Here is a 24,366-nt window from a genome sequence, read left to right as displayed (position 1 = left end):
ACATCTGAACCTCAAGCAAATATGTTGACCTGTTGTCACATTTTCAAAGTAAATAATAAAAGGAAAGGGTATAGTACATGTGATTTCCTGACGATATTCCAGGAGCAGCTAAACAGACATATTTTAGCATTTCCTGAGTCAAATCCCAATCCGCAATGGTATCTCATCGACACTAACAGGGGCAGGTTTAACATATTTTCAGGCAGGTCTGAGTCTTCTAGTTGAATTTATGAGTAAAAATGAACAAATATCTGAGACAAAGATTAGACATGATAAGTAGATGAATCTATTTACTGACTTCCCTGGGTGTAAGATACAATAGCTACTTTTCTGCTGACCCCATTCAAACGTAAAACCCCATTTCAGCAGATCCTTCCTTTTTTTTAACCATAACCAAGATTAAAGATTACTCAACAGACGTCAAATGTGAGAAACATTAATAATAATTTCTAGAAGTAATGAATCATATGAGTCAACATAAAATACTTGAAATACGTTTCATTTGTAACAAATGAATCCTTTTTTCATCTGAATGATGAACTAGTATTTAGGCTAGATGACGAGAATACACAAACCAGATAGAAGATAAGTAGTTGTTTTGTGTGTTTCTGTGTATTTATATATAGTTTAAATTCTGTCTTTTCACCACCAGTATGTGTTTTGCATTCACCAATCTATCTTTAAGTGACCCACCATGATAGTTTAGTTTTATTCACTGTAGTAGGCAATTGGCTTTGGAGAACAGCATTATGTTCATCCCACAGACCAGAGCCAAGCAACACACTGTGAGACTTATCACACATTCACATTTACAGCATTTAGCAGACGCCCTTATCCAGAGCGACTTACATTTTATCTCATTTTTTGTACAACCGAGCAATTGAGGGTTAAGGGCCTTGCTCAGGGGCCCAGCAGTAGCAGCTTGGTGGACATAGGAATCGATCTCACAACCTTCCGATTGGTAGCCCAACACCTTAACTACTAGTCTACCAAATCCACCTTTAATTTTAGTTATTTTTTTCTCAGATTTTTCTGTCTTAGATCCTGTTTTGTAACACTACATTGCTCAATTTGCCTGATTGTTTGACAGTTTCCTGTTTTGGCCACAATTCTGCCTAGCTTCTGTAAGTGGAGACCTTTTGACAAGAATGAAAGTGATTGTGTGCCTACTTCTGAAAATTACTGAATGAAAATGTAAAGTTTCACAGCAAAGTTTGGACATGAAAAACATGTCCTACAAATGAGACCATTTGAGAACAGAAACGTTATCACTGAGACTTTCTCACTAGTCACAGAGAGCTAACTGTTGTCATCCCAAGTCAACCCTTAGCTCTGCCCTTGACAGGCAAAAGTAGGCAGAATTATAAATCCAAAAATAAACTAAAACAAACCAAAACTCTGTACAAATACAACTACATGGTGAAGAAAAAATCCATTTCTCAGGCTTAAATATAGTGTTTGGAACTCCTCTATCCTGGTCAGTGTCACAGTGGATCCAGTGAACACCTGGTGTAGATGGGATGCCAATCCATTACAGACCCAATAAAGGTCTAGAGACAGAAATTATATTTAAATTGACCTAACCGATAAGATGGGAAAGACTGACGTGGATGATAAGTGATGCACCTCATAATCTTTTAACTCTTTGATAAAATATAACTAATAGCATTTTTTATTATTTTTATTTTATTTTATTGATTTAATTTTAATAAGCAGATTAGATACATTCTGTAGTGACTTGTTTCCTTTCTACAGCCTGTCAGTTGAGGATAATATTAAATCAGGTTAAGATAATTCTGCATTAATACAGTCTTGATGAAAATATAATGATTTGTAATAATCTATAATTGTTGTTTGCCTGTTTTATATAAAAGAAGTTAAATTGTTATTAAATATAAAATGACTATTGGATGGGGGGAGGGCACGGTGGCTTAGTTTTGCCTCACACCTCCAGGGTTGGGGGTTCGATTCCCGCCTCTGCCTTGTGTGTGTGGAGTTTGCATGTTCTCCCCGTGCCTCGGTGGTTTCCTCCGGGTACTCCGGTTTCCTCTCACGGTCCAAAGACATGCATGGTAGGTTGATTGGCATCTCTGGAAAATTGTCCATAGTGTGTGATTGTGTGAGTGAATGAGAGTGTGTGTGTGTGCCCTGTGATGGGTTGGGTGTTGCGTGATTCAGGCAACATGACAGTCTTTATGATGCTCAGCAATGGAGCAGTGGCAGTAAAATCCCATAGAGAACTTGAAACACAATATGGATAAGCATAAGGTATAATTACCTTATGCAAACTATTTTACGTAATAAAAAAATGAAGATTTTAAGTAATGATAAAGTTTCATTTATCATGAAGACTTGACATATATGAACTATGCCACAATATTCAAGAGCTGTTATAATGAGAATTTAAGAGATGGCCTGTTGAATTTAATAAAAGTTTGGATTTTGAGTGAAATTCTAAAATAAATATTAAGTCTATAATCCATTTTATTCCTTATGTGGTTTTAGTCTCACATTATATTATGTCTGTTACTATTTTCCTAATTTTCTTGTCTTCTTGATTTCTTGATTTTGTTCTTGCGTTCTTTGAAACCAACTTCCGAGTTTTCCCCCAGTAATTACAAAAATAAAAAAGGGAAATGAATGAATTGGTTTAGTGAAAAACCGTCATGGGAGAAATCTTCTAGTTTCTTTTCCTTTTCTTTCTAATGCCCTATACAGCTTTGTCTTTCTCTATTGTTCCTTATTCAGTAGTATTTGATCATGTCATGTGAGACTACTGCAGCAAAAGAAAAGAAAGAAAATTACATTGACAGATTTTAGATTTTAAATCACTGAATAATAAAAAAAAAATTATTACTGAATTAATGAGATGATTTTTTTTTCTTTGATCCAGCTATATTATTTTTCAATCTGTATTATACTGTATATGCTGACCTCAACGCTTTCTAAGCCCAGGGGAGGAAACAGGATTTCCCTTCTTTGTACTCCAGTGTTTGCAACAGATTTCCTTCTTGCTGAGCAGCAGGTCCTCCAAAAATGCCTATTGACTTTCTCTCTTACCTTATCAGCATTTTTTCTAACATTACCGCTACCACCCCCCCACACCACCACCACCTCCACCACCACACCACCCCCCTGTCCTATACCATATGGACATACCTCTTGCAATAATTTCGAGCATAAGCATTTGTAGTGAAAGTTCTCCTAAACACTCACAGGGTTAAATTATTTGATTAATGATGAGTGCAGTATTAACGTAAAACCCTGAAATCCAACTGCAGTTTTAACCTGTGTATTTCAGGTCAAGCATGCTAAATGCAGTAATAATAATAATAATAATAATAATAATAATAATAATAATAATAATAATAATAATAATAAGTATTATTATTATTATTATTATTATTATTATTATTATTATTATAATGGTCTATTGCAGTTTATAAAGTGGTGTGTGTTTGTTGTGAGAGTGTTTGTCTGAGCACCAATGTGCATGAGTGAGTGAGAGAAGGAGCTAGAGATATTCTACATGGATTGCCACATTGTTCCTGTCTTTAACTCCCACCCCAAAAAGGATTCACACTTTAACGTTTAAACAAATAAGGGGTGTGTATTTGTTCCACACAGTTTGTTAGCTTCACACTATTCACTAGAGCAGAAAGCCACACATACAACCACATAAAGACAAAACTCACTCCCTGGATTATTCGTCTTGGATTATGAACTAAAGGAAGGACATGAAGAAGTTTCACTTTCTTATGTTTGTGCTGCTGTGTCTCAGCAAGGCTTTGCACTACACTGTTCAACTGGGTATGGAATAAATATGTGTTTATGTCTGGGTAAGACAGATAGATGTGTGCAGACAGACAGATTCATTCAGACAGATTTCAAATGTCTTTCATTTAATAGAGAAAAGTTGATTGTGTATTTAACTGTTGATGGTGGAACTGTTGATGGTATTGATGGTTATTATGTATAAATGCATGATGTGATGCTTGTGGTATGTCATGACTTGTGAAAACAGCATTTAAAAAAATAATTTAGAGCATTAATTAAATCTAACTTAAATCAATTTTATTTGTGTATAGCTATTAACAACAGACATTGTCTCCAAGCAGCTTTAGAGAAATAAAAAATGTAGAAGAAAAAATGAGAACGATTAATAATTAAATGTATTTTTCTCCCTACTGATCAAGCCAGGGACAACAATAGCAAGAAAAAACTCACTGAGACTTACGTGTAGTGAAAGTTTTGTAAATACTTGATTGAATGAAATTCTAAGCACGATATTTTTAATAGATGACAGCTTGGTGAGATTACAGGCAGATGTCCATAGTAGTTAATATATTAGCCCATATTCTGTGTTTTCTCATTTCTTTGTACAGACAGCAGTGCTTTCCTCATCTACAATGAAGATCACAAGAAATGTGTGAAGGTGGTAGATCCCAACATGGCACAGGTCAGCGACTGTGACTCGTCTTCGGACTTGCAGCGTTTCCGATGGATTTCCTCTTCACGGATCCTAAGCATCTCCCACAAGCTGTGCCTCAGCGGTCAAGACCTTAAAGAATGGGTTCGAGTTGTTCTGGTCCCCTGCAATGAGCTCAGTCCTATGCAGAAATGGGAGTGCAAGAATGAGACTCTGTTTGGTATAAAGGGCCAACAGTTGCATCTGAATTATGGCAACCGCCATGAGCCCAATGTACTGCTGTACTCGGGGACAGGTTCCTGGAGCCACTGGGAGATATACGGCACTAAGCAAGACTTGTGCTCTCACGGATACGAAGGTAGGATCTACTTTCATTTGTAGTGGTTTATATAATACTGTTTTGATTATAGTGGAACATTTTGGTAGGTCACTTGATCGCTTGGCTGTACACAGCTGTCCTTATGCAGTGATGTGGCATATGGTTAGTAAACTTGATAGTAGACATTTTTCAGTAGCTATTTGTTTATATACAGGATGAATACAAATTTAAATATTGAGGCTTTCTTAAGCACACTCTTCTCACTAACACTTCTTCTTTACATATTTTCTGCAGAAACGATCACCATTGGTGGCAATTCTTTGGGAAGCCCCTGTCAGTTTCCCTTTAAGTATGGTGAGAATTGGTATGCTGAGTGCACGATTGTTGGACGATCAGATGGACTGCTTTGGTGTGCCACAGTCACAGACTACAACAAGGACAAGAAATGGGGTTTTTGTCCAACAAAATGTAAGAGAACACTGTTTTATTGGTAACGTTTTATGCAATGCTGAAACCTTTGTCAGTAATAAATAGTTCTAATATAATAATACAGAGGGGGGCACGGTGGCTTAGTCGTTAGCACGTTCACCTCACACCTCCAGGGTTGGGGGTTCGATTCCCGCCTCCGCCTTGTGTGTGTGGAGTTTGCATGTTCTCCCCGTGCCTCGGGGGTTTCCTCCGGGTACTCTGGTTTCCTCCCCCGGTCCAAAGACATGCATGGTAGATTGATTGGCATCTCTGGAAAATTGTCCGTAGTGTGTGATTGCGTGAATGAATGAGAGTGTGTGTGCCCTGCGATGGGTTGGCACTCCGTCCAGGGTGTATCCTGCCTTGATGCCCGATGATGCCTGAGATAGGCACAGGCTCCCCGTGACCCGAGGTAGTTCGGATAAGCGGTAGAAAATGAATGAATGAATGAATGAATGAATGAATGAAAAATACAGATTTAATCCCTTTGGATATGGATGTATGGTATGAAATGGTAAACATTACCCTTGCTTTAAGTTCCTTATGTTTCACTGGTAGTTCTCTCTGAGTATGGACACATTCTGGATAGTTGCTGATTGGAAAAAAGGGATGTGACAGGAAGGACAGGCATAGCTTTGTAGTGCTGTGGTAGCAGGAATTGATTATTTTCCTTTTTTATTGTGTGCTAAATTGGGGCCATATAACTAGAGGTCAGGCACAAAATCAGGTCTGGGGACTGACCTTCTGAAACACATACTTCCTGTGAAGTTTCCTGAGAATTTTCCTGTTTTACTGCAGATGTAAGTGACAGATTTTTGCTGTCTTGGTGTTATTCAGAAAGCTTTTTATGTTCCACTTGCAGAAATAATGTGTAGAAAAAAAAACCGATTATGTAAAAAAAAGGTTTACTCTAGGTTTAAAACCTTCCTCTCTTTGCCATTGGACTGCTCCTTGCTTCCTTTCCTGTGAACCAAGAGGTTGGCATCAGACATGAAAGTATGATTTCATTAAATATTAAATAATAATAATTTAATAATAAATATTAAAAGTAAATAAATCACAATTTTATCATAGAAATTTACAAGAAAATTCAAAATCTAAAGTGAGGCTACATAACAGCCTGCAGGATCACATTCAATCCTTTGCATGAGATGAGATGTGCGTCTACATGCAAAAGTATACAGCATTCCATGATTAACTAAAGAATTGAAAAATTGGCTTTAAATGGCAGATAAAATATCTTTTCCATGATTTTTTTTTTGATGAATAAATAAACTTTAATAAAACTGTAGAAAGACGTTTTTCTGTTTCTCGTTTCTTTTTTATATGTTATGCCAGTGTGTATGTGTGTGTATTCGTGCGTAATACTCTATGTCCTTGGTGTGTTAGCATCATCAGGTTGGGACACCGATCCAGTAACAGGTGTGTTATACCAGAGGAACGCTCTGTCAGTTCTGACCTGGCATCAGGCCCGCAAAAGCTGCCAGCAGCAAGATGCTGACCTACTGAGCATCATGGAGCTCCATGAGCAAACATATATATCAGGTACACAGCTCTGACTACAAATCAGTAATGGCAAGTAGCAAAAAGGTTTTTGCATATAATATATAAGGTATTTTTTTTTTTTTTTTAGGATTAACTAATATTCTTAGTTCATCACTTTGGATTGGACTAAATAGTCTGGATTTTGAAAGTGGCTGGCAATGGAGCAATGGAAATCCCTTCAGATATCTGAACTGGGCTCCAGGTGAGTGCACACATATACACATATGATGGTGATTTAATACTATTTCCAAGCAGGCTATTACCCCCACCTCATCCAATAGGTAACCCCTTACTGGAGCCTGGAATGAACTGTGCAGCACTTAATGCTGGGAAAGCATCAAAATGGGAGAGTATGGCCTGCAATAGTAAACTGGGATACATCTGCCGCAAGGGAAACTCCACTTCTATTACACCTTCAGTGGGTAAGCTCTAGAGGCACATATAGACACATTTGCAAATGCCACCTTTCAATGTTTTGTCCCTCAGTCACAGTGTGTGTGTGTGTTTGACAGGTAAAGATGAGCCCAGTTTCTGTCCAGCCAACTGGGTGCCTTTTTCTGGTCACTGCTATTCTCTGTCACGTACTAAGTTGATGTGGAAAGATGCTCTGACTGCTTGCCGTAAAGAAGAAGCTGACCTGACCAGTATTCACAACATAGAAGAACACAGCTTTATTATATCACAGAGTGGATACTGTAAGAGAATAAGAACTTTCTAACATAATCTATTTGGCTTAGCCTGGAAATCATGATGCCTGTTATGTTACCATAATTAAATCTCTAGAATGTTTAAGAAAATGCATAACTATGGTCTCGACATAGAAAAAAAAGGAAACTGCAATTTACGTCAGAAATTTAACAGCTTCTGATTACATTAGGTCAATCGTAAGATCGAAATGGATAAATATAATTAAACAAAATGATGGGAACAATGTCTTGAACATATTTTTCCTAGTAAAGTTACAGTTCTGAATTGGCCATGTGAATCATGGGAAATAATGATTTGCCTTTTTAGTTAGAAGAGAAATCTACAAATTAGACCCTGAGACTTGCATATGGTGCTTAACGTATAGGCAAGTTTCCCTCATTGACTTGGACTTTTTGTACTGCAGTGCCCACTGATGAAATATGGATAGGTCTAAATGATCAGAAGACTCAGAACCTGTTTGAATGGACAGACAGAAGCCATGTCACCTTTACCAAGTGGCTTGTGGGAGAACCTTCACATACAACCTTCCTCAAAGAAGACTGTGTTCTCATGAAAGGAAAGGTACAGTATGAAGGTGGCACACTGAGGGTGCTTTTATATTGAAGTATCAGTCTAAAAAGTGATTATTAGATTAGTGACTAATTTTTGTACTATGCTTTAGGATGGGAAATGGGCAGATAACATGTGTGAAAAGAAGTATAGCTACATGTGTAAGAAGAAAGCCTCCACGAAACCTGCTGGATCACCTGAGATCATCAGTCCTGGATGTCCTCCTGTGAGTCATTCTCTCTCTTTACACACCTTTAAAAGGAATTAAGTCATTATGTATTTATTTAATTACTTACACACAATGCTCAATACTTTCTTTTTCTATACTTAGTCTTTTAGCTAGAATCACAAAACCATGTACAGTGGAGAACTATGTACATATTCACAATTATTGATACCCTTCATGAAAGTGAACAAAAACAACTAAACAAATGCAGTATATTTTTGATATAACAATGTAAACACATGGTTATGCGCTATGGATTTTGTTACACGCAGCATTATTTAAACAAAGCATTTATACCTGTACAACTAGTTTTAAAATAATCTGCATACTTATAATAAATATTTGGAAATTGCTGATATTTAGAGGGATTTTAGAGAACCCTGCATGCAATAACATGTTAAGATCCCATTTTTACAGCGATGCATATGAACCACGCATTTTTAGTAGGCTTCAAATACAGGGGGTGTGATGGCTGTTACCTTGTTGAATGCTGTCAGGTTTTGATATTGATCCACTAATCCCGATACCACCTCAAAGCATCAGTGGCCCATGTCATATATTATTCTGGCTCAAAGGTCTTGATGCACTTATTTTTTTTATCTTCTACTTGACTTCAAGGCTGATCCCATGGTGGTGGATAACAAAGAGATATAACATATGCACTGTATAACCTCATAGTTCGACCCAAGAAATCAGGATCTGGAACAAAAAAAAGTCTTCAGGAATGTAATAAAAATCCAAAAATGACAGGTTCAAGAACAATTTTTTAATATTTAATGCTTTGGTTGCCGTTTATTTGATTGGTTGCCGTTTTATTTATTCTTGGATAAAGAGTTACTGCTTTCTTTATCTTATATGCATTTGCATTTGTTTTATCATCTACAGTAAGTTGTTGCTTGCCATGGTGTTGTGTTTGGTTTGTCAGCCTTCAGATACCAGTTTTAGAGGCTTTATAGTCCCCCACACCATCCAGTGGAGGTCGGCATTGACTATGATGGGAGATAAGGGTGAAGTGCCTCTTGATGAACTGTTGATAGAGGAGTGATCCCAGTCCCATGGTCAATGCATGGGTTTGCAGGAAATCTGAGTAACAGTCTCTAAACTGCACTGCTGATAAGTATATGTATATAGAGCACCTATAGTACCTCACCAACCTAACTCACCTGGGGTCTTGTTAGGCTGTGGAAATGGCCTCATGGCCTCAACATATTTCATCATTTACTGTATCAGCAGGTTTTACACTAGTTTCTCTAGATACTAGATTCTTTTAAAATAACACTGGTTGGTGGTAAATCCACACTGGAGTAGTGTGTTTGGCATAGTTCTTAGAGTGATTACTACATGTTTAGAAAGGAGGGGTTTTAAGATATATGCACAGGACCTGTTAAAAACCTCCTGAACTTGCCTTTAGTTAGATCTGTTGGTTCAGCCTTTCCACTTCAAATACTGGATTTGTATCAGCACATGACATCCTGCTTGCTATAAGATTTCATCCTGTGATCTGCCAAACAATGACTTTCTTTCCTTTAGTAATAGAATGATGAAAAGGGTGTGGAAAAGAAAGATGTGATTTTCCAGTGAAAGGGCATGAACAGTTGATGACTCCTTGTTCCTAAAATAATAATGCTTAAAAATATTGTCAGAAGGTTCAAACAGTGCAATACAAAAATGCTTATGATGAACATTTTGGATTGTGACATGTTCTTTGTGACACTCTGTATTTTCCAAGGGAAGGGTACATGTAGTAAAACTATTCTTGTTATATGATTTCCAGGGCAGCATGAACACACTATTTCACACCTATGGGATATTTATCAGAGCCACTCATAAATATCCAGCACATACTAGCACATTTTTGAGAGGAAAGCAAGTACCTAGGGCTCAGGAACCTCTAATATACATACAGTACTTTGTAAAAATCTTTGACATATATATATGAATTATTTGACAACATTATTGCGTTGAAATATTTTTGATTTCGAACATTAACCAACAAATATATTAGTTAATATATTTAATATTATTATTAATTTAATATAAAATAATATCACAGAAACATTTAATTTTGAATAGAACAGTGTTCAGAAACAAATAAACAACAAACAAACAAAAACAAAATATTGGCTCTTTGATATGTTTTCTCTTTGTGCAATTGTTTAAATGTGTTTCACTCTAAATACTAAACTTGTTTCCTTTATTAGCTTTTACTGCTCATTAAAATAGATAATAGATTTATAGAAAGTGTTACATTTCTTTATTTTGCTTCTTTACACATGACTAAGACTTTAGGACAGTACTGTGGTCATATACATATATACATATACACATATTTGTATACTGTAAAATATACAAACACATGTAAAATGAACTGGGTCTGGTTTCTGTGGTTCTTATTAGGGTTGGATCAGATTCAACTCCTACTGCTACAGCTTTGCTCTAGAAGCCAAAACCTTCAATGAAGCAAAAACAGCATGTGGACAGACTGCAGCAAGCCTAGCACAAATTACAGACAGGTAATGCACACATTAGTCAAATACTGCTTTTATACAACAACAAATGAAACTACTTACCTGCATGAACCTGTGTGTGTGTGTGTGTGTGTGTGTGTGTGTGTGTGTGTGTGTGTGTGTGGTGATGTGGGATTCATTTTAGGTATGAGAATGCATTTCTCATTAGCCAGATTGGCTTGCGACCTGAAAAATATTTCTGGATTGGCTTATCCAATACAGAACATGCAAATCGCTTTCAATGGACGAATAAGCAAACTGTCAAATTTACACACTTTAATGTAGGAATGCCAGGTATGTACATTCTTCTTCTTTTTTTTTTAAAGAAATAACCTGAATATTGTTCAATATTTTGAGCTACTAAAGACATAATGCTGACTTCTAACATTTAGATAGACACCAGGGCTGTGTTGCCATGCGAACAGGGACTTCAGCAGGATTATGGGATGTAATCAAATGTGACAGTAAAGAGAAGTACGTCTGTAAGAAAATAGCAGAGGGTGTTACTACAACCAGAGAGCCACCTATAACACAGCCTCTAGGTTGCCCCTCTACATGGATAAAAAAAGACCCTGGCAGCTGCATTCAGGTACAGCCAAAAACACACGGTCATCATTATAACAGCATTAAAGGGCTCTGATAAATTTGCCATGAGGATATACTGCTCCATACAATGGTGCGAGACACATTCTCATGCAACACGCATCTTGTCCTTTGTCTTAATTTCTTAGGTAAATAGACATGAACTAAAGGATAAGAAAACATGGCTTGAAGCACGTGATTACTGCAGAGCCATTGGTGGTGATCTTGCTAGCTTTCACTCTGAAACAGAAACCAACAATTTACCGTATGTATGTTTATTATATATATATTTCTAATCTAGCATTTTTCATTCATAATATCATTCCTTATTTACTGTCCTCTCAAAGGTATGGTGGAGGAAGTGACTCAGCATGGATTGGCTTTAATGCCCTGGATAATAATGGTGGTTTTGTATGGTCAGATGAAACTCCAGTAAGTTTTTTTTTTTGTATGCTCCTATTCATTGCCTAAGGTTTTTTCTACCTAGCAACTATGCTGAAAATGCTACAAACCATAACTGGTTTAGTATAAAATGGTATTTGGAGGTTAAGTGACATATATAATATTTTTAAATATATGTATTCTTGGTGGTGATATATATTTAATGTTTTTCTTTTTAATTACTGTAGAGTACTAAGTCATTTTTCAGTATTCGGATGGCACTTTTGTTTGACATGTTGTGCCTAGGATATTGTGTCTAATTTTCCTGCTTTGTTTCTGTTTCTTTGCTTCTGTGTGTGTCTGTGTGTGTTCCTCCATGTTAGACAGATTATGAGAACTGGTCATATGGGGAGCCCAATAATTACAATTCTAATGAGCTTTGTGGAGAAGCCAGCTTCTACTATGGTCATAGGTGGAATGATAGGGATTGTGAAGCCTACAATGATTGGATCTGTCAGATACGAGTGGGTAGGTTGTCCAGCCAGAAGAACACAAGCACTCACATGGTTTTCTCACTATCTATTAAAACAATTGCTCTACTGTGATCCTTCTGTAGTTAGTACAGATGTTTAACTCTGACCCTTAAAACAGGTACAAAGCCAAAACCCGCACCTACAAGCAGTCCACAAGGTATTGCTTCACTTAATTTATCGTTCCATTCCACCTTTAAATTTGATTTCTAAAATAGCTGATATTGATTAATCATCATGGATTTATCATACAAAAAATAGATTAGATATCGAAGCTAATTTTTTTTATTTCTACAGTCTTATAGTGTATATTTTATGCTCCACAGCAGAGTATAATATTACAGATGATGGCTGGATACAGTTCAATGGTAGTCAGTACTACATTAATACTGATCATCTGGATATGGATTCGGCTCGAGCATTTTGTAAGAAGAACCATTCTGACCTTATTGTTATTACCGGTCAATCTGAGAGGAAGTTTATATTTAAACAGGTAAAAGACCAAACCAAGTGCCTCTGATCTATTTTGTGAATGTGAATTTTGAAGTTATTCATATATCATTAAAATAAAATCTTTCAGATTTCAAGAGGCACAGAGGACCAGTACTACATTGGAATGACAGTGGGATTGGATAAGTCCTTTAGGTATCATTAACAAAGTAGTGACACAAGGAAAAGCTTAGAAATGTCTTCGTCTGTATTAACATTTTCTTTTTCTTCCAGTTGGGTGGATGGTTCCCCAGTTGTCTATACAGCATGGAACCATAATGAACCAAACTTTGCCAACAATGACGAAAACTGTGTTACCATTTACAAGAGTATGGGTAAGATTACCTCATCTACTTTAATCTAAATAATCTGATTGTTGTCAAGACTTTATGGGCATGCGTGAAAAATCTTCTCTTTCGCAGGATTCTGGAATGATATCAATTGTGGAGTAGAACTACCCTCCATCTGTAAAAGAAGCGATGTCTTTGCCACCAGCACAGCGGCTCCTACCACTGCACCAAAGGGAGGCTGTAGTTCTGACTGGGCCGCTTTTCAGGGAAAAGTAAGTGAATTTACTTTGACCAAAAAAACAGCTTTGCAAAGATATTGAAAAGTAATAACTCTTCTAAACGTATGATTACAAGATGACAAAAAATGTAATTTCTTGTTGTTTTGTGGTGTCCATGTTCAGTATTGAATTTCTTTGTCATGTCACACTCGACAGTGGTGTTTAGTAGAAATTAGAATGAAGGTAGACACTTAGGGCTTTAAGAAGTATTAGTTTTTCCATAAGTATTTCTGTTTTTTTTTTTTTCCTGTATTTTGATACCAGACTTGTGATGATAAAATAATTAATTTCTTTATTCTTATTGAAAATGTCAGTTAAGTTGATTTCTGTTCTGCCAGCAGACTAGAACACTATGGACTGGTAAAAAGGGTTTAAGGGCCACTGTGCCGTATGCTTCCTAGTGTGCCATCCCTGGCCTTTCTCTGACATTTGCTTTTTGTCATTAAAAAATAAAATCCTTGTGATGTGTTTGGTGTGCAGAAACACATGGACACAATAGCTACATATTTTATTTCATGCCAAAACATTTTCTTTTCACCTCACTTAATTAACATCTAATTCTTTTTTTTCCTTTTTAACATATGCACACAAGTACAAATAAAATCAGCATTTCTACAATTTGTAGATTGGTTTGGATACACAATTTTACTTAAAGATTGATAGCTGAACTCCAGTGATACTAAACTGAAACATTAATACATTTCTTGTCTGACATTATTTACATTTTTCTCCAGTGTTATAAGTTTGTAGGGAAAGATAGCAGTGAAGAGAAATCGTGGCAGGATGCTCGACAATACTGCATCTATCAAGGAGGCAACTTAGTGTCCATTCGGAGTCAAGCAGAGCAAGGTAACTCGTTGAAACTGAATGCAAACTATTTCATTAGAGTTTTACCTCTCCATAACTTTTGTAACAATACAATAAATAGAGATTTGTGCTGAGAAATTTAATAAAAAGGCTACTTTAATGTCTCTTTTTCTTCCCAGCATTTCTCACCACTATGATGCTCAATGCACGTGATGATATGTGGATTGGATTGAATGATATCAACTGGGAGATGCGCTTCCTCTGGACAGATGGGAAAGGTGTCAAGTACACCAACTGGGCCAAAGGTTATCCGGTGTCATTTCCAGATGGTCGCAGAGCATATGGATCAGATGCAAGTGCCTTTTCTATATTATATACACATATATTATCATCTCTCGGTTGTAGTCACATACTCTTTCTTATGTACGCCTTAAAGTCGCTTCAGAGCTGTCTGGCTTCTGGGTGACAAAATTCAAGCACAGCGGGATAATTTCAGGATAATCAGTGGCAGGGGAGGCCATGCAAGTCTTTAGTTACAAAAATTCCTCTGTCCTCATTTGACTTAAATACAACTGCAAATTAGTTCAAAGGACACTTCCTAGAGTTAAACAAAACATTTCACCTACTTCTTCTGTCCATGTCGTGTGACGCTACCGTAAGGTTGTATGTTTTGTGCTGAATGTCTCTTTGCCGTGTCTGCTCCTGAAAGATCTTACCATCAGATCTGTTAGATTTCACTTTTGCTCTTGTTTCTGTGTGTTTTCTTCATCTTTTCTGAGAAGAGGAATCCTTGTGTAGAATGTTGAGACTATTCTACAGGACAACACTGTGAGCTTGTTTTGGACATTTGTGATGTCCAGTCTTTGTCACATGTAGTGTGTGCTTCTAAATCAGAGCTGATAGAACAAATGCAAGAGGAACATGTCTTGGGCCAGTGTCCACCAGGACATACTCAGAGACTTGCAGATGAACAGGATATCACATGTCGAAATATTTATATTATATGCTCTTTTTAGTATAATCATTCTGGGCTTTTGGATAAAAATGAAATCAAAGGAACTTTGTTTTCCTTCTTTCCTTGGAAACCTCTTGAGTCTTTGGGTCCTAACTTTCTCATGTAAAGATAGAGTTTTAGAACACTCAGTGAAACACATATAAATGGAACTGCAAGACCTCTTCCCATGGCATGTTGGCCTCGGGTTCTGAAACTAAGATTTTCCGTCTGCTAATACAAAAGGAAAAAATGTCTTGTCTTGTGTTTGAACAAAGCCACACATTCGACTTTTTACGTGCGGTCATGTTCATTCATTCATGTTCTTCCCTTGGGCTACAGGTATATACATTTATTATATACTACTGAGTTCTGAAATCTTTTGTAAAATCGTACTCTTTTCAATACAGGACTTCTTCTTAAGGTGGGACTATGACATTGAAGCAGAAACCCAGGTAGGTCTACCAAAACTGTGCTTGGCTTTCAGTCTTTGACTGCTCTTGGCATTGATGTCAGCTAATTTCTGATTCCATTGAGGAGTTATACTGGTACATCACCATCAATGGATAATCATTTTCTTTCCTTCATCCTGGAATATTACCTTAGGATGCTATCATAGGAGAGCGATGTATCAAACTGATGCATTCTTTCTAACCATCCTTATCCATTACTCTATGATCATTACAATGATATAAATCTTAAAAATTGGGACATGTTTTTTCTTGAACAGAATTAAGCTTGTAATGGTTACCCAATTTTCTCTGTTTTCTTTACTTGTTTTGGCTTTAACAGGGGCTAAACTAATCATAGAAAACTTGAGAAAACACAGATACAGTGTTCAGTTTCATGTACAGTATGAGTAACTTAAAACAGAGTTCGAAATTGTGATGCAGTTTAAAAAGCTGCTATCTGATATTCATTATTTTTCAAGACCTGTTAGCTTTTCTGACACAATTGCTTGACTGAAATACAGATTTGTCTTCTTAATAATATCAGAAATTCAGCGGAGAAGGATATACTTTCTGTTAAACAGGCCCTTAACTTGATTTTCTGGAGACCATTCAGATTGCTACTTTCGAGTGACGAGCTTCTCAGTCGCACTTTGCTTATTTCTTGTTCATTTCATCTAATGCAATGCTTTTGAAAGTTTTGAAGACAGGCAAGAATGACATTTCCAATCCCCCAGCAACCCCCCCCCCCATTTTTTTTTTTCCATTGGTTTTTGCGTTAAATCTTACGAAGATACAATAGTGCTATTTTCTGATTGGCTATTGTGTAGCCTCATTTTTTAAGTGTCAGGCTCGATAAGAACTCCAGGGGAGATGCGCTTGATTCCTCCCCGGTTCCATAGCGGTGCGGACAGATACATTTTGGGTGCTGCGACATATTAAATTTATGATAAATAGTCAAAAAAAAAATTCTGTGTGACAGATACAAATTTCTGGGTGGCGGGAGAGCGTGTCCAAAGACCGAAATGAGTATCTGTCACTCTCAATGCGTGGCACTTGAGCGTCCTGCTAATGTTTCTCTTAGGTTTGAAAAGTATCTAGCAAATAAAATTGCAGCTTGATAATGCAGAAACACATGGTGATGAAAAATAATGGTGTATGGATTATAGTTACTTATTACCCAATAAGAATATTTATTTTTTATGTCAGAAGCAATAAAATGTAAACTGAAAGTAAGAGCCATTTTTTGATTGATAAAAATATTTGCTGTTTTATCTTCAAGTTGATATGGCGATACAAATGCTGCATAAAGTAGTTGTTTATTACCTTTTCCCAAGTATTTCTTGCCAAGGAAGAACACGCAAATGACGTGAGGTGTTGAATGTTTTAGGGTTGCCAGACCTTAAGCTTTGCAAGCACTGCTCCATCCTCAATAACAAGGTACACAATGTGACATTATCATCAGTTCTAGTGACATTGTGTAAAATCCTGCACGTGGCCTGTAACAAAAATTATATGAATTCTATCCTAATGCTTGCTACGCTTAAAACCACTCAACTCTGTATTATTTAAGCAGTCCAAAACATTTCTCAGTTGCTGAAAGGTAAGTGCACTGCAGAATTTTGTGAACGTATCACACCTCAGCAAGCACTGAAGACTCTTTTACATTATACATTTTACACTATATGGCCAAAGGTTTGTGGACACCTGACCATAACACCTGTATGAAATTCTTCCCCAAACTGTTTGCACTTTATTCTTCCTTATGTTATCTGATTATAGCATGTGTTGTGTTATTTGCCAATGTATTATATGCCTGAATTAATATGCCTTTTCTTTGGATATCATTTAAATCTATAATCATCATCTTCTGCAGTTTGACTGTGTCATTATGGTGAAGGCACCAGAAAGGATTACCGGCATGTGGAAGGTTGAGGACTGCGATGAGAAACGAGGATTTGTCTGCAAGAGGAATATTGGTGAGTGGACAAAACTATTACATTGACAGTGATGTTTCAAAAATCAAAATCCAAACCAATTTTATTAAAACTTTAATTAACCTTTTTTGTTTAATCTGCCGCAGATTCTCAGATCAAAGTTCCTGCAACAACAGTGCCACCAGCATCATATTTTAAACTCGGAAATGATTCATATAAAGTACATGCTGAGAAAATGAGCTGGGATGAGGCAAGGAGACAGTGCAAAGCAGACGATGCTGATTTAGCTAGTGTGTTAGATTCTGTCACTCAGGCATTCATCATCCTCAGAGTTGGCAGATTGAAAGAGCCAGTGTGGATTGGACTAAACAGCAATGTGGTAAGCACATCAAGTCAAGTCATGTCAAGAGTTCAAGTCAAGAAGCTTTTATTGTCATTACAACCATATATAGCTGTTGCAGTACACAGTGAAATGAGACAACGTTTCTCCAGGATCATGGTGCTACATAAAACATACACAGAGCTATAAGGACTTAGTAGGTTAGTCCTAGATACATAAAGTGCATCGGTGCAACATGGTGTAAACAGTGCAGGACAAGACAAACAAGACAGACAAGACAGTGCAGGACAAAAGACAGTACAAACAAAAAATTACAAGACAATACACAACGACATTACACAAGAGACAATAGACAGAAACAGCGCTGACCAGTACTGCATGTTCAGACAATATTACATGTGCAGAAATACCGGAATGAACACTGTGTTATAGCAGCAGTTACCTGAGATATTGTGAAGGGTTGTGCAATACAGCAATCAATCAACTGAAATGTCAGATAGAATGTGCAAATAGCAAAAAAGTGTGCAAAAAACAGCATGTAAACAGATCGATGGATGTATATCGGAAGTGTTTGTATTTAATGTATGTCCATGCAGTCCATATAGTTGATGTGTGTGTTGTGCTCAGTACAGTTCGGTTATTAAGGAGTCTGATGGCTTGTGGAAAGAAACTGTCACACAGTCTGTCGTGAGGGCCCGAATGCTTCGGGACCTTTTTCCAGACGGCAGTAGGGTGAAGACTGTGTGTGAGGGGTGTGTGTGGTCATCCACAATGCTGTTGGGTTTGCGGCTGCACCGTGTGGTGTAAATGTCCCTGATAGAGGGAAGAGAGATTTTCTCAGCTGTCCTCACTATCCGCTGCAGCGTCTTGCGATCCGAGATGGTGCAGTTCCCAAACCAGACAGTGACGCAGCTGCTCAGAATGCTCTCAATGGTCCCTCTTTAAATGTTCAGCGGAGAGTGATCGCTCTGTGCTCTCCGGAAGTCAACAACCATCTCTTTAGTTTTATCTACATCCAGAGAAAGGTTGTTGGCTCTACACCAGGCAATTAGCTGTTGCACCTCCTCTCTGTATGCTGACTCGTCATTCTTGCTGATGAGACCCACCACGGTCGTGTCATCAGCGAACTTGATTATATGGTTTGATATGTGCATTGCTGCACAGTCGTGAGTCAGTCAGCAAAGTCAGCCCTACGGGGCTCCAGTGTTCAGTGTAGTGGTGCTGAAGATGCTGTTACTGATCCAGACTGAGTGAGTTCTCCCAGTCAGGAAGTCCAGGATCCAGTTGCAGAGGGAGGTGTTCAGTCCCAGCAGGCTCAGTTTCTTAATCAGGTGCTGAGGGATGATAGTACTGAATGCTGAACTAAAGTCTATGTACGTACGTGTCTTTATTGTTAGGGTGGGTGAGTGCTAAATGAAGGGCCGTGGCAATGGCATTGTCCATGGAGTGGTTTGGACGATACGCAAACTGTAGGGGGTCCAGTGAGGGTGGTAACTGGGTCTTGAGGCACATGACGAGCTTCTTGAAGCTTCTTGAAGAACAGATGTTCCTGAGCACACTGTAATATGATGATGTCCTACATAAACTAAAAGGAATCCATGGATAAAGATATAAAGTCCAATATCCATGTGATAACATACACAGAATTAAACTGAAATTGAATCACTATTTGCAGTGATCCATGATTGTCCAAAAACAACGGATTTAAAAAATGTAACTAATAAAGTCTTTTATTGAAATGAAAATCAATGACTTTACAGTATTACAAACTTTTTCCTTTCTATTTGCTGTAAAACAATTAAGCCAGAGAAAGTGTTCTCAAACTTTTTGAAGCCAGAGACCCTTTTAACCCCTTTAGAATAGATTTACTGTAGAAACCTCATCCAAACTTTAAATATTAGTCTGATTATTCAGATGTTTACACTTTGCTTATTTTTGAAGAGTCTTTTTTCCTGCACTTTGTTTTTTTGAGTTATTTGACCTAGAAAACAGACAACTAGGAAAACTACAGGAAATCAATAATAAATATTCTATGATAACTTTTATAACGATGGCCGGTGATTCCACCACTTTACCAGGTACCTGGCTATGTTTCAAATATTTGCTAAATAATTGATAAATGAGCTAGTAAAGCAGTTTTAAGACATGTCTTGGTTCTCACACACTGCTCCCCATTTGAGTACTGTATTTACTGTTGTTTGTAGACCAGTGGACGATACCGTTGGACGGATAACTGGCTGTTACGCTACACAAAATGGGCTTTAGGTGAACCAATAAGAAACCAGGCCTGTGTATACATTGACACAGATGGAACATGGAAAACCTCAGATTGCAGTAAAAGCTACTATTCTCTCTGCAAACGCTCACCAGGTAGGCCCAAATGCTCATTATACCAGTGCAGATTTCACTTTTAAAACGTTTGACCCCTGATTATCACTGCAGTGTTAAGTTCCATCTGTCTATCTATTCTCTGCTTATCCACTTATCCTACTGGATCGCAGAGAACCTGTAGTCTATTACTGGACACTCATGGTGCAAAGCAGGGTACTGTACACCCTAGACAGGATGCAAGTCTATCACAACGCATAATCACACACATTTACACACCCATTCATAGTCTATGGATAATTTTATACATGCAAACTAATCACCACCCCATCTTGACACCCATTTCAAAGACACTGGTGATGAGGGTCACTGGCAATAGACAAACACTACATATCTTTGTGTAAGAAGACACAAAGAAGTGTATATAAAAGTGTGTATTCTTTGTAATTCTCACAGGTTGGATATGTCTAAATGCTACTGTATTTGTACCTTAAGAGATATGTCATTGATTCATGAAATCTGTGATACAGGCTGTTTTGACTCTCTTGATCTCCAGATCCACTGCAGCCTGACCAGGATATAGTGGTTACTAATGCTGCTTGAATGAATTAAACATTTACTGGAGACATATGAGCACACAAAGATGTTGCTTGAGATGTCTCACTTACATTGAATTGAGTTTACTTCAGAATAATGGCTTCCTTCAGATTATTGATTTATGTATTATTTATTATTCAGTATGTTTTTTTTTTTTTAATTTATAAAACGTATATGTTCACAGCTCATTATTTTTTTCTGTTATGCAGTTATTGCACCAACTGATCCCCCTCAGCTCCCAGGACGCTGCCCAGAACCAAAGAAATCCAAGGTCTGGATTCCTTTCCGAGGACACTGTTATACTTTTATAGCCTCAAGGAACGAGAACTGGGCTCATGCAACAGTGGAGTGTATGAGAATGAGTAAGTCCATATAATTATTTTATAATTTTTTTTTTTGCATATACTGAAATAGAACCCCAAAATGTCCCAGGAACACCAGCTCCTTCTTACTGGAGGTTTTCTTTTATTTCCAGTTTAATTGGAATGAATTATTTGGTTAATTTTTTGTCCTGGGTTATGGTCATATGAGTTTTAGCCTTTTATTGAACTGTTTCCATTTTGCTGTTGTCCATGTCACATTTAATATCATGATTTCATTCTTCTTAATTTTAATTCTTATCGGTAAATCATTACTTATTAATGCTTCATCTCTACACACAGGTGCATCACTGGTGAGTGTGGAGGATGCTGCGGAGTCCACCTTTATCCGCCAGAATATTGAGATCCTTCATGATGAAGCCAAATCTTTCTGGATTGGTCTCCACCGCAGCTACACGGGTTTAAAACCTATTTATATTAGAACTGATTCATTTAGAGTAGCTTCATTGTCACACCAGAGACAGTCAAAGCAGCCTCTATGGACTGTAAGTAACAATGGTGTGTATGTTTTTATCTATCAGGTGAGTGGATGTGGATTGATAACACTGTAGTGGACTACATTAACTGGACACCACGGTCACCCAGTGTAGTCGGCGACTGTGTGGAGGTCAAATCAGAAAGTGGCTTGTGGGTAAACTCTCACTGCAGCGGGTATCGAGCCTATATCTGCAAGACCCCTAAAAGTAAGCCACACACACACACACACACACACACACACACATAAAAAATATTGACCAATATTCGGTCTAAAAGTGCTGCCCTATAGAGCCTTTTTATAATGTTTTTAATAGCAAAATGTACCTTCAGTAATCCATTATCTTAATCTGGTTGTGGAATTTAATCTCATATACACATTCTTTTTTAGTTATACCACCAACCGAGAAACAGCCGGCAGTCCGTGAGTACCAAAATTCATTTACCATAAATCAACTCCTTCTATTCTATAATTAACTTTAATTAAAAAAAAGAAACAGAGAACTCCTGATGCAATGACATAGTTTTGTGTTAAGAGTTTCATTCAGAACAGGTTTTCATTACTGATTTTAATTAATGATTTATTTTGCCCTGCAGAACCACAGGTAAATGAGGCCTCTCATGGCTACACTGGTATCGCTGTAGCAGTTGTGTTGGTGATAATTGCTGTTGCAGGACTGGCTGCATTCCTCTTCTATAAAAGACCAACTATCCCAGTGGTTGGAGAGTGTACATTTGATAACACACTTTACTTTAACAACCCTGCACGATCTACCACTACAGTAGACACTAAGGGACTGGTTACTAACATTGAACAAAATGAGCATGCATAACACATGCATAACACACACACACACACACACACACACACACAATCACACACACACTTGCACAGTGTTACAATAAAATTCTACATAAATGACAAAAGAAATAAAAAAGTGTTTTATTTTTTAAATAATCAAGATGTATAGATCAATTTTGTACATCATCAAGTCTTCTTGGTGGTAGGAAGATATCTGCTCAATACTTAGAGTAGAGTAGCACTCAAAACACGCTGTCTACTGACCGCTTCACATCAGACAATGTAATAACATGTTGCTTATCATCATCTTATAGTGCTTTCTTTAATCCTAAAAATGTTCAACTTAATATAGTACAATGTAAATTTTCATAGATTCTATACGACCATATTTCTATTCTCAGAGCTGTGCTATTGACGTTGTCCTTCTCTATTTTAATTTTGGTTTATTGTAAATAAATGTTTAAAGATCTAAAAAGAAATGAAGCATGACATATATGTATGCTGTTAAAGATGTTCTAGATATTTGTGTTCTGCTTTATAAAATGTAAAGCACTTATCTGACTGCAAATTTCTTTATTGCTGACATGGATCGTTTCAAACTGAAGTGGCCAGACTCTTCACACAGACGCAAAACAGACGTCTACGTTGCTTTCACACAAAATGCATTCAGTGATCACATCTTCCAAAAACCATGAATACTTTTGTCACACTCACATCACCACCTGCACAACACTATGTACAGTATCTGCAGCACATATTTCAAAGGCTAACACACTGTTTTCAAAACTGTTCAAAACTGAACGATGGTGAATTTTGTGCCTTTCAGTTACCGTACTGAAATATATAGTTTCATTTGAAAGACTGCCAAGGTGTTCTGTTTTTGATCGTGTTACAATGTTGTAGTAAAAAGGGCTTCTGAATGATTTTGTTTGGAAACACGGGTGAAAGACGACAGGTTTGTATGGAAAGAAGAGTCTCAGAGTGAGGGAGAATTACATATTTCTATCATAATACAGAAAAAATAAAGGATGAAACAAATTGAATCATTTATGATTGTGTCAATTCTTGCTATAGGTGCTATTCTATAGGTGCTATTCTATAATGAAATACTGATTTATGGGAAAAATCTTTCAACTTCAAAGAACTAAAAAGTTCATCATTTAATGTAATACTCTCACCGAGTGTGTGTGTGTCAAGCTTTCTACTCTCTGCATATGATGTTGGTATGGGTTGCATCCTGTTATTCCTCTCTCTGTTTCTCTCTGTCTTGTCCCTCTCTTCTGCGTTCTCTCAGCACCTTCGCTTTCACTCAGCCCCCCCCCTTCTGCTCCCCCTTCCTCTCCCCTCCTTCATCTCTCTCTCTCTCTCTCTCTCTCTCTCTCTCTCTATATATATATATATATATATATATATATATATATATATATATATATATATATATATATATATATTTATTATTATTTTTTTTTTCTCAAATGATCGACAACTGCAATTATAATAATAATAATAATAATAATAATAATAATAATAATAATAATAATAAAAAATTAAATAGATTAAAAATAAAAGTAAACAATAATTAGAATTATGTGTGTGTATGTGTTTGTGTGTTGTGGAACATGAGGTACTGGAAGGGAGTCACATATTCACCTGCAATCTTGCCACATGCCTTCTTTTCTCCTAGCAGGACAGGCAGCTTCTCTGTATTACTAGAGCTCTTTCTCTTTATCACCACAACCATTTCTTAAATGAGGCTCATACTACCATAGTAACCACTGACCTAAGAGCCTGAACCAGAACAGAGGCTACTAATCCCCTGCAAGTGGCACTAGCATATTTGCTCATTAAAGCTTTTTACCCGTGCTCTGGATTTCATGCCATAGAGTTCTCCCAGCATTCTGAACCTTGAAGACGGAATATAATCTTTTCTTCAGCTACACAGTGGACCGGAAAAAAGCAA

At 37.1% G+C, this 24,366-nt stretch overlaps 1 protein-coding gene across 2 annotated transcripts; it reads left to right on the top strand.

Annotated features, from left to right (window-relative positions):
• Window positions 1–3,613: 3,613 nt before the first annotated feature.
• Window positions 3,614–23,449, top strand: mrc1a (mannose receptor, C type 1a). 2 transcript variants are annotated; one of them, XM_060874092.1, is made up of 31 exons: window positions 3,614–3,810; window positions 4,386–4,787; window positions 5,043–5,216; window positions 6,606–6,761; window positions 6,850–6,963; window positions 7,043–7,183; window positions 7,274–7,456; window positions 7,873–8,030; window positions 8,131–8,244; window positions 10,642–10,757; window positions 10,897–11,045; window positions 11,144–11,340; window positions 11,483–11,598; window positions 11,681–11,765; window positions 12,098–12,242; window positions 12,366–12,404; window positions 12,571–12,737; window positions 12,825–12,889; window positions 12,968–13,068; window positions 13,156–13,295; window positions 14,036–14,150; window positions 14,288–14,460; window positions 15,510–15,554; window positions 17,425–17,527; window positions 17,632–17,864; window positions 20,030–20,195; window positions 20,960–21,112; window positions 21,413–21,529; window positions 21,652–21,813; window positions 21,996–22,028; window positions 22,202–23,449. In XM_060874092.1, exons 1-31 carry the CDS (start codon window positions 3,738–3,740, stop codon window positions 22,435–22,437), a joined length of 4,371 nt encoding a protein of 1,456 aa, XP_060730075.1. In that variant the 5' UTR covers window positions 3,614–3,737; the 3' UTR covers window positions 22,438–23,449. The 2 variants fall into 2 exon arrangements, with proteins under 2 accessions (XP_060730075.1, XP_060730076.1); XM_060874093.1 differs by lacking the exon at window positions 15,510–15,554.
• The last annotated feature ends 917 nt before the right edge of the window (window positions 23,450–24,366 follow it).

The sequence above is a fragment of the Tachysurus vachellii genome, chromosome 7 (genome assembly GCF_030014155.1).
Source record: "Tachysurus vachellii isolate PV-2020 chromosome 7, HZAU_Pvac_v1, whole genome shotgun sequence".
Taxonomy (NCBI): Eukaryota; Metazoa; Chordata; class Actinopteri; order Siluriformes; family Bagridae; genus Tachysurus; species Tachysurus vachellii.
Note: the sequence above shows the minus strand (reverse complement) of the source record. Positions and strands in the feature narration are given on the sequence as shown.

Bases quoted from the DNA above. Each gene is read 5' to 3' on its own strand.
- mrc1a (XM_060874092.1), top strand. From the start codon at position 3,738: ATGAAGAAGTTTCACTTTCTTATGTTTGTGCTGCTGTGTCTCAGCAAG. The intron at 8,031-8,130 runs GTACAGTATGAA...ACTATGCTTTAG, and splicing joins GTGTTCTCATGAAAGGAAAG to GATGGGAAATGGGCAGATAA. The intron at 14,461-15,509 runs GCAAGTGCCTTT...TTTTCAATACAG, and splicing joins GCAGAGCATATGGATCAGAT to GACTTCTTCTTAAGGTGGGA.